We start from the raw sequence: 15,883 nt of genomic DNA, 5'->3' as shown, positions 1-15,883 counted from the left end.
TGCCCGTGAATTTATTCATTTGCGCTGTCTCTCTGTTTTGACAACAACCTACCCGACTTTTTGGGCTCGCACTCGTATATGTGTGCTCCGCATTGTATCATACAAATCGGATTAAGAAATTTCGTATTCGTTTGCCACATAATTGAATAGCCTCTGTGACTCCGAGTGTGAGCTGAGCTGCACGCGGCAAATGAGAAGCAAATTTAAAATTTTACACTTGACTTGACATTGTTGTCCTGTCATTTCACACGCTCAGCCAGAGGGTCCTTCTTCCCGTCTGTCTGTCAGTGTGTCTGTTTATCAGTGTGCGTCATGGCGATAAATTGTTTTTGCCCACTCCACAACATATGCAAAATCTCCATTTTCGTTTGTGTTTCTCATTTTTATAATATTTATTTTAATATATTTTATACTTAATTTATGTCTGGCATATTTGGTTTCGATTTGGTTTTCTTTTGATTCTGCATGTCACTTAGGTGCTAAAAATAATTAATATTATCAAGTTAATGTGACTTAGCAACATCTTTGGTTAAGCACTACAATATTTAGTTTAATTATTTAATATGAATTTATACAAGAACTATTTACAGGTGCGACGACAACATTTAAAGCAATTGGACATTTACAATGCGTGCTCAAGGCGCCTCCGCTGTTGCCCCCTTGGCACGCTTCTCGAAGAGTTGCAACAAACGCTGTTGCATCTTGCAATTTTATGAGTGCGAGTGGCTCAAGTGATGCGCCCCCAGCGGATGGAAATAGGGTCCATAGGGTGGATAGGGCACGGCATGGGGATAGAGCAGACTGCTGGCATAGGCGCCGGGTCCAAAGGAGCCACCGGCGGGCGGGGGCAACGTCGGACTATTCACATCCATGCCGGGATTCTGTTTTTTCCACTTGGTGCGTCGATTCTGGAACCAGATCTTGACCTGCCAAACACAATTGAAAAACTAAGCATAAAGTTCATAATTAGTTTCTCTTCGTTTCTCACCTGTGTCTCGGTCAAACTCAAACTCAAAGCCAAGTTTAAGCGTTCACAGACACTCAGATAGCGCGTCGTCTTGAACTTGTTCTCCAGCGACACTAGCTGCTCATAGGTAAAAGCTGTGCGAGCACGCCGTGGCTTTGAACCTCCGCTGCCTCCGCCTCCGGACTTGCCATCGCCATTACGACTGCCGCCTTTTTTGGAGTCCGTTTCGCTGCTGGGATCGTCAATGTCGCTGCCATCGTCGCACATATCATCCTGATCCATGTCATTGAGATCCTGAGCTGTAAGAGCAGAAAGAAAAAGCGAGGTCAAAATACGCAGCATGTTTTTGTTTTTTTGCATAAGCCAAACACAAAACAGAACCGAATCGAACAGGAGCATCATCAATCAAGTGATTGTGGCCCAAGGGACAGTGTCAGATTTGTAAGCGGAAATCAATCACATTGTGAATTAATTGGAATTTTTGGGCACATGTTGGCGCACATGTGAATGGTGGTCATCGTGCAATCCTGGAATTGATTGCAATGATGCGGCAATCAAAATTCAATTAAGCCCACCACTGACCAGCGAATTGTCCACTGACCATTCAACCACCCACAACTCTGTCTCACACTCTCCTTCTCTATCGGTTGGCATATCGATTACACAGATAGAGTAAGAGAGAAAGAGAGAGATTTCTTTTTCCCACAGCGCATATTTTTGGCTTGATTACCTGATAAGTATTATGCACGTTTCTCTTGATGTAATCGAATGGCCATAACAAATGATGCAACTCAGCGATTATGTTCACTTATGCAGTCAGCACTTACTATAGCTAGTCTGCCAAATTATCTAACAAGTTACGTGCTCTGTTTGTGTTAAATCCTTTTCCATAGACATAGGAAAAGTAACTTCACAAACTGTCAACTTCCATCTCAAAATAAATCACAATCTGTCTCTATCTCTCTCTGTTTTGTATGCGACTGGTAATTGGTCAACATGATTGGCCGTGTTTGCATGTAATTAGCCTGGCCAGAGCGATGCCTAAAAGCGCGGCGGCAATTAAACAGAAAATTAACATGAACGCTTCATTTAATATTTAACGAATTTGCTGGCCAGGCAATGCCAACGTGCATCCCTTTGCAAATGCAAATGCAAATGCGACTCGCACTGGTAATGGGCTGTGGAGTGTTTGCAGCCACTTTGATATGCATTAATGGCACATTAGATGCTCGAATCTCCTCTTCAATACTGGATATACCAACTCCATCGATGACTGACCACAATTGGTTTGAGTCAATTGAATTAACTGCGTCGTGCTCCGCGTGGGGCATGCCACCAGACGTTTAATGTGTTGGCAAACAAACGCGAAAAAGTCGAAAGGCCAGCAATCCAGTCAGCCAGACAGGCAGACAGCGTAGAGCGAGTGAACGGGGGAGGATAAGGGATTGAAGTTCTCGTATTGTTGCTGCCCGCCTAAAAAAGGGGTTGTGTTTGAGCCCAATAAACAGCAGTGGCAACCGCAACCGCAGCTGGTTAATAAGCGCTGCAACCACAAAACTGAAAACGGATGGAGAACGAGGAACGGAGAATGTACCGCCCAAATATGCCAACTGTCTGTACAACATGGCGTATGAGTAACAAGTTGTCTGGCAATCAAAATTGAGCTAAGTTTGATATGGGTAAGCTATTACTATTTCATTTTTTTACAACTTTAGTCGAGGATCATACTATAAAAAAGTACCCTTTGTTTAAAAATTATTTAAAGATTTATAAAATTGAAAGCGTTGCAAGAAATAAATACATGTCATTAATGTGATTATTTCAAATCATATTTCAGAATCATGTCTTTTTAATGTTAATACAATTCAAATCATTTCATTGAAATACAAATTATCGAAGATTCAAGAATTGATCGCTTATGTAGTTTTATGAATATAGAAATATTACGAATATTGATTAATTAATTGAAAACTCATACAAACCACTTTAATATACTTTCCTTAAAAACCAAGAGTTCTTCAAAGTTCTATTATGTTTCTTCCATTAATATTATACTTTTATTTATAAAAGCCTTATACAGCCAGTATACAGTAAAGAATTATTGTTGCATTTTTTCTATTTCTGATAAAACTTTTCTTCATATTCACCCCAATTTTCCATGGAAAAATTTGTACGAAATATTCATCACTAATTTGTACAATTTGATGTACATAAAAGTTAATAGGAAAAACCATATTTGTCAGTCCTTTGATAATGCTTTGGTAGGAACATTTATATATTATTTCATATGTAGTAAAGTCTCATTTCGACTTATCGCTATCATAACAAGCCGCAGCTCTGTCCATTACTTATCACTCGGGCTGGTATATGTGTATATGTGTGGGTGAGTGTGTGTGTGGGACAGATGTAAAATAACTGCAGTTAATTATAATTACGCCGAAAGCACTTCATAAGCAATTTTGATGATATGGCGCGTCGAAGATAAAGCGACGTTTATGAAAGCACAAAAGCGCAGACAAGGCTCATTTACCAACCCACAAAAGTGTGCAACACACACATACACATATATGAAGACCCTCTCGAGCGACTCGCTGGTGCAATTTAAAAGCCAAACTCAACTCCCCCTCGGGTCCAACAACAACGATTTAAATTAAAGCGCAAGCGAGACAGCAAGCGCGTATTACAAAGGAAAGATATGAGAAACGAATGCCAACAACGAAGCGGAAATGCTCTGCATTATAATTGGAGCATATAAAAATGTATATGAAATATGTAAACTGAAATTAAATATAGTATTGACGAAATAGTTTAAATTCGACAAATCGAATGTACACAGAATAAACGAGTTGAAATCAAGAAAATAATATTTCAATCGTAATGATACGATGTCAAAATTGAAGACAGAAAAATTCAAAATTATACAAAATACTGACATTGACAATTCTTGAAATTCAGGTATATGTTCTTATTTAAAAAATTCATTTTTTTTAATAAGAAATCCTCAAACTCAAAACACTAATTCTTTTTTCTATAACTTTCTTTTTTTTATTCATAGGGCAGAAGGGTATTATAATTTTGCGTCTGTAGGAAATGTATTTAAAAGTCGGAGCGAATCATATCCAACCCCACAAAGTATATAAATATCATATATTCTTGATCAGCGTCAACATCCGATACGCTGTGGTATGCATAGTTCTCTATGGTATATTTTAAATGTATAGCATTCAATATCAATACACCAAGTATAGCCTTCGGTATATTATAATATGTTTTCAGTATAATAATTTGGTATATTTTACGCCAATATATGTTATGCCAATACCTCACAGTCGAGCACACTCGTCTGTATTTATTTTATTTCATCCTTTTTATAGACTCAGTGTATTTTGAGCGGCAAATAAACATGGCCGACAACAAGCTAGAGTTTTAAGCCATAAACTTAATTATGAAATCCGAGTGTTAATTACCACCACCACCGCACAATTTACCAGCACACACACCCTCAAATATACGCATACATACAGAGATAGTACACTTATGGTAGATGGTGGGGAGAACCCTTACAAAATAGCTTTTAAATTTGGGTTCTGTGTGGCATATTCATGGAGCGCCATTGTCGCAATCATTATAATCGCATACGCCTGGCCAATGCGACCCCGGGGAGCATTTGTCGTCTCATTTTGCCATTTTCATAAAATAATAAATGAGTTGCTGATGACGGCGTACTATAAAAACCCGACTCTGCTTCTCTTTTTGGCTCCTCAACGAAAATTGTCGCCTAACTTTACAAAATTTACAGACACGCACACACGAATGCCAACGTCCATGTCTCCATGTCTCCCCAGAGCCGCACGATGAGAGTCTGAGCGCAGTCCATACATACAAAGTGCTGCTATATACATACGAGTGAAAGAGAGAAGGAGCGACAAAGAGAGAGAGAGAGAGCGCCAAATTGAGTGCTGAAAAGAATAAAAGTTTTCGCAGCCATTTTACTTTTTCGGGGGTTGTTTCCGGCCATGTCCACCCACATTTAAATGTTGCCACATAACCATTTTATTCCAACTCAACCCCAAGGATCAGCAGCGGCAGCAATAGCAACAGCCCCCTGTCTCCGCCTCCGCCTCCTCCTTCCTCCTCCCTTCCACCGCTTGGTTAGCTTAGTTATCGCATGTTTTTTCATATGACTTTTGGGGCGCATTTTTGCCTCGGCTTTGGCTAGGCTGTGCAGGGCATGTAACAGTTTTTCATGGCATTCCCACATAGCTTCAACTACGAGTAGTATCCATGTTGTTTTTATTTTCCACTTCCTTCTCCTTCTCCCCCTCTGTTCTGCCCTGCATCTGTTATTGTGTATATACATAAGTAAATGTGTTTTGTTTTGTGGCTTTCGTCGCTGCTTTTAGTGCATTTGCTAGTTGTATGCTTTTGACTTTCAGTTCGAGTTGCTCTCAATGTCGTTGCTGTTACTGTTGCTGTTGTTTTGCAATTTAAATGAAATGCAAATTGCTATGCGCCTGGCGACCAGTGCAAATGAATGGCGCCTTAGAGACTTGCGACAACGTATGCGTAATATTTATTAAATATGCACACAATGCACATCCTCGATATGATGTCATATATATTGTGCAATAGATAGAGAAAGAGAAAGAGGGAGAGAGAGCGGAAGGTAAAGTGTCATAAAATCTAATTAGTCACAAAGACAAAAGGCCGCATAATTACGCTAATATAAACTGAAGCGACCAACAGCAACATTAGCACCTCCCAGACCATAAAATTAAGTGCTGTCCATTCCTCCCTCTCTTTCTATCTCGCTCTCTCTCTCTCTCTTTCGCTCTCTGTGGGTGACAGCGTTATTGAAGCGGCTAATGAATGTGCGGTAATTAAGTACCTTGCTAATTAATGACTACAGCATCACCAAGCAACGAACAATCGTTGAATCACGGTGCCGCAAACAACACACTCTGCGTATACGTGATGGTTGCTCCTGGCTTTGCGTTTGCTGTAAACTTGAACTGACTGAATAAACTGGCAGTAACAATAACACAAACAACAACAACATCGGTAGCGGCAACAACAATGCCAACGACAGCATCATTATCCTCGCTGCCTCTAACTGTCCGTCCGTCTGTCTGTCTGTCTGTCCGCATGTTGTTGCCGCAGCTTGGGGTCGTTGGCGCGGCCATTGAGTCTGTTTTATTAGCAGTTATGTTCGAGTACTGCGACACCACAACCAGCAGCAGCAACAACAGCAGCAGGCAGCTGTAGACTCCGCCGCCATCTCCATTTGCTGCGCCATTGATGAAGTTAATTGTGTTTTATTAACACAAACACAAATGCACAAACAGCAAAGAGCAACAACAGCAATGGCCGATAATTTGCTACTGATAATGATGTTGCTGTTGCTGCTGCCTGTTGTGATTGTTCTTGTTCTTGTTGTTGTTGCTGTTGCTGTTGTGGTGTGCGCCATTTCCAGTGTTTATAATTTCGTACATAAGCGCTTACCGAAGTGGCCAATAAAGTGAGTGGATTGTTTGTCTGTGTACGTGTGTGTGTGTGTGGTTGCAAATGTCTGTGTGTGCTTACGAATATGTGGGTGTTGGCCCCAACTGTGCGTGTGTGTGTGTGTCTGTGTGCAACTGGCACTTTTGAGCCAAGTGAATTGCTGACAAGTTGTGTGTGCTTATTGTCTGTTGTGGCCCACGATATTGAGAGCTCTAATATATTGATTAAAGACAAACAATCGAATAACGCTTCGAATTGAGATGAATCGTCGGGCATATAGAGAAACTATGTGGAAAAGCATTCAGTCGATTAATCAGTTTCTCACAACAAAATAGAAAGAGCGAGAAAGTTCTACTAAGGCGAGACAATAAAGAATTACTCTTAACTCTGCTTATAATACTGTTATTAATTTAGTTATTGGGAAGATTTTTCCTAAAGTTATATCAAATTTGAATTGGATGTAAAATGCATTTCAGTAATTTAAACAAACACATTTTCGCTAAGGCGGGCGACTTTTCCCTAAGGTAAAAAGATTTTTACTCAACTTCAACTTCAAATATTTTACATATAAAAATATAAATAAAATACAAAAATCAACAAATTCATATTTATTATTTGTTTCCTGCTAAGTCTGGGATCTTATAAAATTATGAAACGAAGCAATTAAATTATTTTCAATTATATTGCTATTAAGATGATTATAAACCATTTTTGTTGATAATATGCTAATGCATATGAAAATATAAATTAAATGAGACAGAGTCAATAAGTCAATAATGTAGTAAGAATCATTCATTATTTGAATTTGTCTAACGAAACGAATTATGTTAATTATTATCATTTAAACTTTATTGAACACATTTTCAATTTACTCCTTCATTACTAACTCTCTCGTTAGTTCTTTGCCAGTTTCAAAAGATTTGCTCTCATTTAAAGTGCTTAATTCAAAAACTTGGTTGCTCATCAAACAAACCGCAACAACGAATCGCAGCGAATAGCTTGACTTTTTGTGTATTATTTTGCGCAACGAGTATAATAAAGCATTTTCCCCCACAAACCTTTGCTCGCTAACTTTTCTGCTATCGTTTATTTTGGCGCTTTGTAGCAGCAGCTTAGCAATGCTTTTCACTGCGACTTCCCTTTCCCCCATCTCTATCGCCATCGCCATCGAGATCGCCCCCATTGCCAAGTGCACCACAACAACTTCAATCAAATTTGCAAATTTTTATTTGAGCAATTTCTTTGCAACGAGCCAAGCATGAAAATCAATTAATTTTCAGCAAAAATGTTAGCCAACAGTTCCGCAGCTTTACCTCCCCCGCCTCGCCCCGTCCTGCCTCTACGGCAACAGGAAAAAATAAGCAACTAGATCCAAATGCCAAAAAAAAAAGAAGAGAGGAGAGCCAAAAAAAAAAAGGAAAATGAAATGTAGCCAAAGGAAATATCGGAAAATTCCACACAGCAATTGCTTTTCCCAATTAAAACATCAATCAATCAATTAAAACAAATTCCATGGAAAATCCCTGTTGAATATGAGTGCAGTTTTCTTTCTAAACAAGTTGCGTCATCCTCTTGTGTGCCGCACGTTCCTCTCGCTCTCACACTCGCTCGCATTTCGTTTTCGTATTGTTGCCACATTTGTTTGCCCGGTGAATATACGCAAAATATAAATGCTTTCATAGCCCCAATTCCTTCCCCCACTCCAGCAGCTGTCTGCATGTGTGGGCGTGTATATGTGTGTGTGTACGTGACTTGCGCCTGAAAGCAGGCAACATCAAATTTTTGCTTGTTCAATATGGCAACTTGGCTGCAGAACGAGTTAGAAAATCATAGAAAAGGGGTTGAGAGCGAAGAGTTTGGAGTTTTGGCACCAGAAAAAAACGAAGCAATATCAAAATCAAAACATACAAAAAGCTACAGGCAGCACACAGCCCACAAACATTCTCCCCCATACATAAAAATGGCTGTTCACATAAAGTTGAACGTTGGAAATAACAAAGAAGAGTAACAACGATTTGCAGGTCTGGCAATCGTAGAGTAAAGTAGAGTGAGTAGTGAGTACACTCAGTCAGACACTCACCAGACATATCCTCGCTGTGCTCATCATCCAGATGCTCGTGCATTTCATCATCGCGCTCATAGCTCCATTGCCGCGGATGGCCAAAGGGTGGCGATGTTGCAGCTGGCAGCTTGTTGCCCGTAAACTTATTCGGATCCAATATGTTCTCCACGGAGAAGGCCAGACGCTTCGTTGCCGCTTCCCTGTCGCTGCCCGTCGAGGTCGAGGCGGAGTTCGCATTGCTCGCACTGCTGGGCACAGAACGCGTCAGATCCACGGGACAGACCTAAAGCGAGAGAAAGAAAGAGCAACCAAAGCAAAGGCAAAGGCAAATAAAATTGAAGTGTACGTCTTGTGGCAAGTGGCAAATTAAAGGAAAACTTACCGACGGCGTGCTGTGCGAACCAGAGCCATCGTTGCTGTCCTCATCATTGCCATCGACATTGAGCTCCTCGCTGGTGTCGCTACGCGCATAATTAGCGGCCGCAATTTGCCGCGATGTGGCTGCTGCTGCCGCAGCCGCCGCTGCAAGGCCGCCCAGTTGTATTCTGAAGCCATAATCGCTTAAGTCGCGGCCAGTGGGCGAGGCAGACGCGGAGACGGAGCTGGTCGAGGCCGCTGTGGCCGCTGTTGAGTTGGAGGCAGAGGTGGAAGCAGCAACTGTTGATGTGCTGGGCACTTGATGTTGCTGATTGGAGCGGGCAGCAACCGCAGCGACCAGCTTAATGCGTTCCAGATCCATGTCGTTGCTGCCAGGTTGTGGCGGTGGTGGCAGCGTTGACGGTGGTGCTGGAAGCGCGGAATGAGCAGCCAAAGTGGTTGCTGTTGCTGTTGCTGTAGTCTGCGGCTCGGAATGTGTCGTCTGTTGGACGCCAGTGTGCGGCGATGTTGGTGGCGACAGTGGCGAAGTGGCGGGCGATGGTGGAGCTGTTGCATTGGGAGCGCGCAGATGATAAACCGAAGCAGCTGGATGATGTGGCAGCGGATGCGCAGGATGATGGTGATGATGATGATGCATGTGTTGCTGCTGCTGCTGTTGCTGCTGCTGTTGATGATGATGCTGCGCGGCAGCAGCCAAGAACTGTGGATTCTGCAGCAAGTGTGGATGCTGCTGCAGCAGTGCTGCATGTGGATGCTGCAGTGGCTCGGGACGCGCCAAATGACGCACGGCATTCAACTCGAGCAACTTGCGTTGTTGCGCGGGCAACGTGAAGCTGCCGACGCCAGTTGGCGGCGATTGCGAACGGCGAGCATTATTATTGTTGGTCAAATTATTGTTGTTATTATTGTTGTTGTTGAGCTTCTCCTTGTCGCTGTCTTCTTGGGTGGGACTTAGGCGACTCAGCAGTCCCGATTCGCTGGTCATTTGCTTCAGTCGCTCAATAGAGTAGCGCAGCTCCTGCTCCTGCTTGGCAGCCGAACCGCTGGCGCTGATAATGAACTTGGGTATCTTGGCTGCTGCGGTGCTAATGCTGATGCTGGTGGCCACCGCGGAGGAGGCGCTACTCGAGACGCTGACATCGACAGCAGCTGAGCCGAGCTGATTGCCAGCAGCATTCGCCAGCTCGGGCGATGTGTTGGACTTGGGCGAATCGGGATTGGAGTTGGGACTCATGAGGCCGCCGACGGCCGTGGGCTGTGCCCCAATTGTGTCGCTGGGTTTTTGCACTGGCGATTGCAACATCACCATGTCGCAAGTTCGAAGCACTTTGCACTTTTATCACGCACTGTAGTTCTTTATTTCGCTTAGTTCACTTCACTTGTAATCAGTTCTGTTCTGTTATTTATTTTTCTATAATTGACTTGACTTCGTTATAAAATTTGCCGCGACGTGTTGTTGTCACCTTGATTGCAGCCAATCGACTGTCACTGATGCCGGCGCGCTATCTCTGAATATCTCTAAGGCTGCTGCTGTCGCTGCTGTTGCTGCTGTCGCTGCTGCTGCTGCTGTTCGCTTATCCCGCTGCTGGCTGAGCGTAATCCGCGCGCGTGCAACACTCTGCTCAGAGACGGGGCTGAAACGGAAATGGAAATGCTCGACAAATTTGTTGAGCTCTCTGAGTTTGAGTTTGAGGGTGGCTGCTGCTGCTCAGCGTTCGCTCGCGTTCGAGTCCAGATGCTGTGACTGTGGCCCGTGGCAAGTCAACTAAATGGAAAGTGAACAAATCTGTTCTGGCGTCTGTTGCTGGTGGTTGCTTTGAGTGAAACTGCGAGAGCGCTCTCTCTCTCTCTCTCTCTGTTTTGATTGCACACGCCCCTTGCTGGGTTTGAGCGTATTTCTGTTATTTTGAGTGTAGTGACTCCTCCTTTTTGACATTGTTGGAACTGTGAGGCTAATCTCGACTAGCATCTAATGATTTAATTTGCCTTGTACTCGTTAGCAAGCGTAATGGTCTGTTCTTGGGTCTTAGCCACATTGAGCCAGAGTGGCCAGGCTCTCGCTCTCTTCCTCTCTTTCACCACTCTCCATCTCACTCTTGTGTTCCCTCTCCTTCTCACTCGCTTAGCCACTGCTTGCAGCTCTCTCTTTCGCACATTTATTCCAAGTATTACATAGTTTTTCACTCGCTTGAATTGCCACCCAAAAATGCGCTCGAGGATGTGAGTAATTGTCAAATTATTTAGCGCAAAATTTGTTTGCTTATGCGCTTCGTTGGCTACGAAATGGATCTCAGCTTTTTATATTTTAAATGTGTGCGATGCGAGTGTGTGCCCCTCGTTTTTGTTGTTCTTGTTGCTGTTGCTTATGCCTGGTTTGTTCTTAGTCATATATGCATGAATGCTTTGTGCTCTTGTGGCTGGCAACGGCAACGACAACGACAACAGTCAAGGCAACGTCTAATGGCCAACAGGCAACGGCAACAATAACAACAACTCTAACATTTGTATTTGCCAATTTTTGTCAAGCTTAATTGAATTTTAGACAAATTTTAATTTGTAATCAGTTTATTTATTAGTTGTTAATTCTTGTCAAAGAAACAATTGACAAAGATTCAGCTCCAGCCTTGGCTTTTTCCTTCTTCCCCCTCAAACTTACTTTTTATACTTTTTCTCTATGTAAAACTCGGCGCATAAAACTCAAACCGCCCACAACACGCGCCTGACTCTCTCGATTGCTTTCTCTCTCTCTTTGTATTGCTCTCTCTTTCAGCTACTCTCTTTTAGCTTCGAAGTGTGCAGAATATTTTAAATTGAACAAAAATTTATATGCGCTTTGCACAGACAATTTAATATCGCATCCAATTTGCGGTTTATACGCATCGCAGCAGCGGCCCTCATGGACGATGACAATGATGACGTCGATGCTGATGATGATGATGATGATGACGACAAAGGGAATGTGGGCGAGCAGAGAGAGAGAGAGCGTACTAAGTGGATGGCCTGGCCATCAGCAGAGGCTGGCTGACAGCCTGGTTGGTTGGTTGGTTGGCTGCTCGTGCTCTTCGGGTCGGGTTTGAGCGCACAATGGGGCGTATAAGTGACATCGTTAAGTGGACGCAGGACGGCACGAGGACGTTGCTTAATGAACTTCAACGGCATCCTCTCGTCTCGCGTCTCTCATCTCTCGTCCTGCACCCCAGCAAAAGTCTCGATCGTCTTTATGTGCTGACGTTGTTGTTGGCAGTCGGCATTTTTAAGCGTATTTTTCCTCAGCTCCTTTAGCGTTGACTTTAGTTATGGGAGGGAGGAGGGAGTAGGGATGAAGTGGAGCTGGGCGCTCGTTAGCGCTGCTCGGCTTCGCTCCTCTATAATTAACCACAAAATGAGGGGAGACGACGGCATTCTTAATGAGCAGCTTGTTATGCCATTTTCGTTTTAATTACTTTTAAGATGCTTGTTACCAACACCAGCGTCAGCGTCGACGCTTTAATTGGTCCATTGATGAAGCTGAGTGTATAGCATACACACACATACATATATACATACTTATATCTATGTGTGTGTGTGTGTGTAGGGCACACTGTGCAAATTGGCTGTGCGTTTTGCTCAGTTTACTTTACGGGGCAGGCGAGCTAAGCAGCTTTGGATGCTTCACTGGCGAAGCGTGGCCAGAATGTAGGCTACACTATACACATACATATGTAAGTTAGTACTTGAATTTAAGGTTTACTGCACCTATTTTTGTGGCAGTGTATTAAGCGCTTTACTCTTTTGCATGTAAAATTAAATGATGCGCATACGCACGGTAAAACCGCAAATTATTTTAATTGCCTGTCTCGTCATTATTCATTATTTAAGTGCGCCCAAACAGTCGATGTGCGAGTGTGCGACTGTTCGACTGTATGTGTGTTTGTATGTGGTGTACTCACACACACAGACACACACACATACTCGTTGCACACAAAGAGAGTTGGGCAACCCGCCAGACACACACAAGCTGCTGTTTACATAGACATGAAACTTGCGCAACGGAAAAGCGGAAAATTGCTGTCGCTTGCCGCATCTGCATACACAAAGCCCTCTCTCTCTCTTGCTCAGTCTGCCTCTCTCTTTCGCTCTCTATGCGTTGCTATCTCTTTCGCTCTTTTAATTAGTGAAAATAAGTATTAAATGAGCAGCTCTTGTTAAAATAAATAGTGCATGCAATAGCGACAGTTTTCCTCGCTCCTCCCACACTCTTTTGCTGTCTGCTGTTGGCTTTCAACAGGCTGCAAAAGATTTACAGCTAATTAAAAGGCGAATGTGCATAAGGAAAATAATCGATAATCGTTGTCGAAAAGCCGCTGACCTCGCGACAAGCCCAATTAAAATTACAACTGCGGTCAGCTGCGTAATTATGCGCTAATTAAATTATTTTCCAATTATTCGCATTGCGTTAATGCGCAATTTTCTACTCAAATCGCATTGTCTCCTCTCTCTCTCTTACTCCCACTCGCATTCACATGCATATTGTTGAATATTTGAATATTTGTATATTTAATGAGCTGCACACACTGACCACCAAAAAAGCGAGTGCAAGCGAGATGGCCAATGCCCAATGGAAATTATCCCATCACGTACTCTCTTTCCTTCTCTGTCTTGCTCCCACTTGGCTCTGTGTTTATTCGGCCATTTTGTTGTTTGCACTCCACTTGCCGAGCGCCCCACGTTAATTTGTTTGACTAATTAAACTAATGAGCGTTCAAAGTTAATACATAAATTAGTCAACCAGTCGACGAGGTGAGCGAGCACACCAACAAGCATTGAGGGGGCTAGGAAATAGGAGGGATAAGGAGGGGGCTTAATCGAACGGCGGCAGCTTTGCTTTGCTAAGCGCATTGCAATTTTGATTGCGGTTTACCAATTTATTGGCCATGGCTTTATAATTGATCGAATTATGGATGGCGGCAACAAATTTGACAGTGCAGTATGAGGCGTGAATTAAATTTAAGTCTATTTATATTTAAATATTTATTGTAATCTAAAAATATGTACCATGCAGTATTATAACTATAATTCGTAGTAAGACAGCATGAAAATACGTTAAGTCGTAAAACCATTCGTTCAAATGGTAAGATAAATAGTTTTATTCTATTATTATCTATTTGTAGTAATCAAAAGTTGAGTTATATGTACAATTAGGTATTCAAAACACAAGTAAGAAAGCTACTCGTCTGCCATATACTCGCTATAAATATACTACAAATATACAGCAAAAATATTAAAATATGCCACTATATTTCGTATATCGATATTGTACTGAATTAAAAATATACCATAGAGTACAAAATATACTAAATTACAAAACAAAGCACCTAACACCCAATTTCACTGCACATTGTTTATAATACAAAAGTATTTCTTAAATAATGCAATTTGTATCTGATCGCAACTCAATATTTAGCAAACTTAAATACGAAAACTATAGTTATTATTATATATTCTCTATTACTCTAGTTTCAAAATTTCGCTTGCTATTCGAATAGTGGGTGTTACTATTCGATATCTTCATTATGTTATAATATATTAGAATTTTGTTCAAACTGCAAATTTCACAAAGTTGATTTTTATTTGTAGTAATCAAAAGAGGAGTATTTCATATATTCAAGTATTAAAAGTAATATGTGCGCATAATATATTTATTAGGTCATTGAAAGTAAGCTTAAAAGTAAACGTTTAAATGGTGTTAAATATTTAAAGGCCTTAAATAACTATACCTGTAAATTATGTAGATTTTGAAAACGCAACAATATAGTATAAAAGGTATTATACATTCTCTAAAAAAATAGTACAAATTACAATGAAAATATAAAATATATATTCCAGTAATACATATTAGTATCAAAACATAATATAATTCCAAAAATGAATTGATTTTTCGCTAATAAAATATATTGAAAATGCATATTCCTCTCAGTTGTTGAATTGCTTTCTTTCTAATTATTCTTTAATATAACACTCGTTAATTCGTGACATATCCTTTGTAATTTTAAAACATACATAATTGCACTCTTTTATTATCGATTGTGTGCGAATATCTCTGCGCTATGCTGCCCCCGAGGATCAGAGCTTTTGCCTGTGGCCTCGGCCATGGCTTTTATTGGCGAATTAAATATGCTGCGCTAATTCCTCCATCAATTTGCAGCTCATTTCGTATGCCAACGCATTTGGACCTGGTCGTGGTCCAGGACCTGAGGACCTGAAGCTAAAGCTGGCCGCGTACGTGCGAAAAATCCAAACGGTCTTCGAATTGCCGCCGGCCGACGTGTCGGTCGACCAAAACGACCAGCGACCATCATCGTCATCATTCGCTCATCATGATGTATGTCCAAAATCATCATCATCAGCTGGAGGGGTAGAGAGAGTGGAAAAGAGCCTAAACTAGTTTGCATTCAGCTTGTAATTAGAAAATTTGCATGCCGAGCGAGGTGCGCGAAGCTGGTGAAATGAAAACAAAAACAGAAACGTGCTAATTGCAAATTAATTATGCACGATATTGAATTTGCACTAAACGCAAACAGTAAAAAGCGGAAGTGGAAGCGAAAACGGAAACGGAAATGGAAGTGCCAACTGGTCATGGCCTGGTAAAATGGTCGAGCAGCTGAAAAAGAGCCGCTAAGTGGCCCAGACGACGTGATTTGCATGAAATGCAATTAGATTTTAGGCAAATGAATGCCAGCTTTGCACACGCTGCTGCTGCTGCTGCTGTAGAGAGTGTTGTTGCTTGTGGGTGGTGCGCTAATGGCTGACACACTTAAGCAACAACAATAACAACAACAAGCAGCAACTACATTCCATGCTTTTTGCGCTGTCGCAGCAACAGAAGCAGCAGCAGCAGCAGCTGAGAGCAGAGGAAGCAGCATATAAACAGCTAAAGTGTTAATTGCCATAAATGCTTGTCATTGTAGCGGTAAACGACAGTAGATATTTGCCAC

The 15,883-nt window shown here is 41.9% G+C and overlaps 1 protein-coding gene across 1 annotated transcript; it reads right to left on the bottom strand.

The window, feature by feature from the left end:
- Positions 1 to 451: 451 nt before the first annotated feature.
- LOC117576324 (homeobox protein slou) lies at positions 452 to 10,612 on the bottom strand. Its single transcript, XM_034260992.2, has 4 exons — positions 8,914 to 10,612; positions 8,550 to 8,814; positions 989 to 1,266; positions 452 to 926 (listed from the first exon to the last, which is right to left on the bottom strand). The coding sequence occupies exons 1-4, from the start codon at positions 10,216 to 10,218 to the stop codon at positions 711 to 713; spliced, it is 2,064 nt and encodes a 687-aa protein (XP_034116883.2). The 5' UTR covers positions 10,219 to 10,612; the 3' UTR covers positions 452 to 710.
- Between the last annotated feature and the right edge of the window lie 5,271 nt (positions 10,613 to 15,883).

Source organism: Drosophila albomicans, chromosome 2R (genome assembly GCF_009650485.2).
Source record: "Drosophila albomicans strain 15112-1751.03 chromosome 2R, ASM965048v2, whole genome shotgun sequence".
NCBI lineage: Eukaryota > Metazoa > Arthropoda > Insecta > Diptera > Drosophilidae > Drosophila > Drosophila albomicans.
The sequence above is the reverse complement of the archived record's forward strand: the minus strand, read 5'-3'. Positions and strand labels throughout refer to the sequence as shown.

What these genes read in the sequence shown, in the direction of transcription:
- LOC117576324 (XM_034260992.2), bottom strand. Translation starts at nt 10,218, where the DNA reads ATGGTGATGTTGCAATCGCCAGTGCAAAAACCCAGCGACACAATTGGG. An exon ending in GTTCGCACAGCACGCCGTCG is followed by an intron (nt 8,815 to 8,913) that starts GTAAGTTTTCCT and finishes CTCTCGCTTTAG; the next exon opens with GTCTGTCCCGTGGATCTGAC. An exon ending in GCACAGCGAGGATATGTCTG is followed by an intron (nt 1,267 to 8,549) that starts GTGAGTGTCTGA and finishes CTGCTCTTACAG; the next exon opens with CTCAGGATCTCAATGACATG.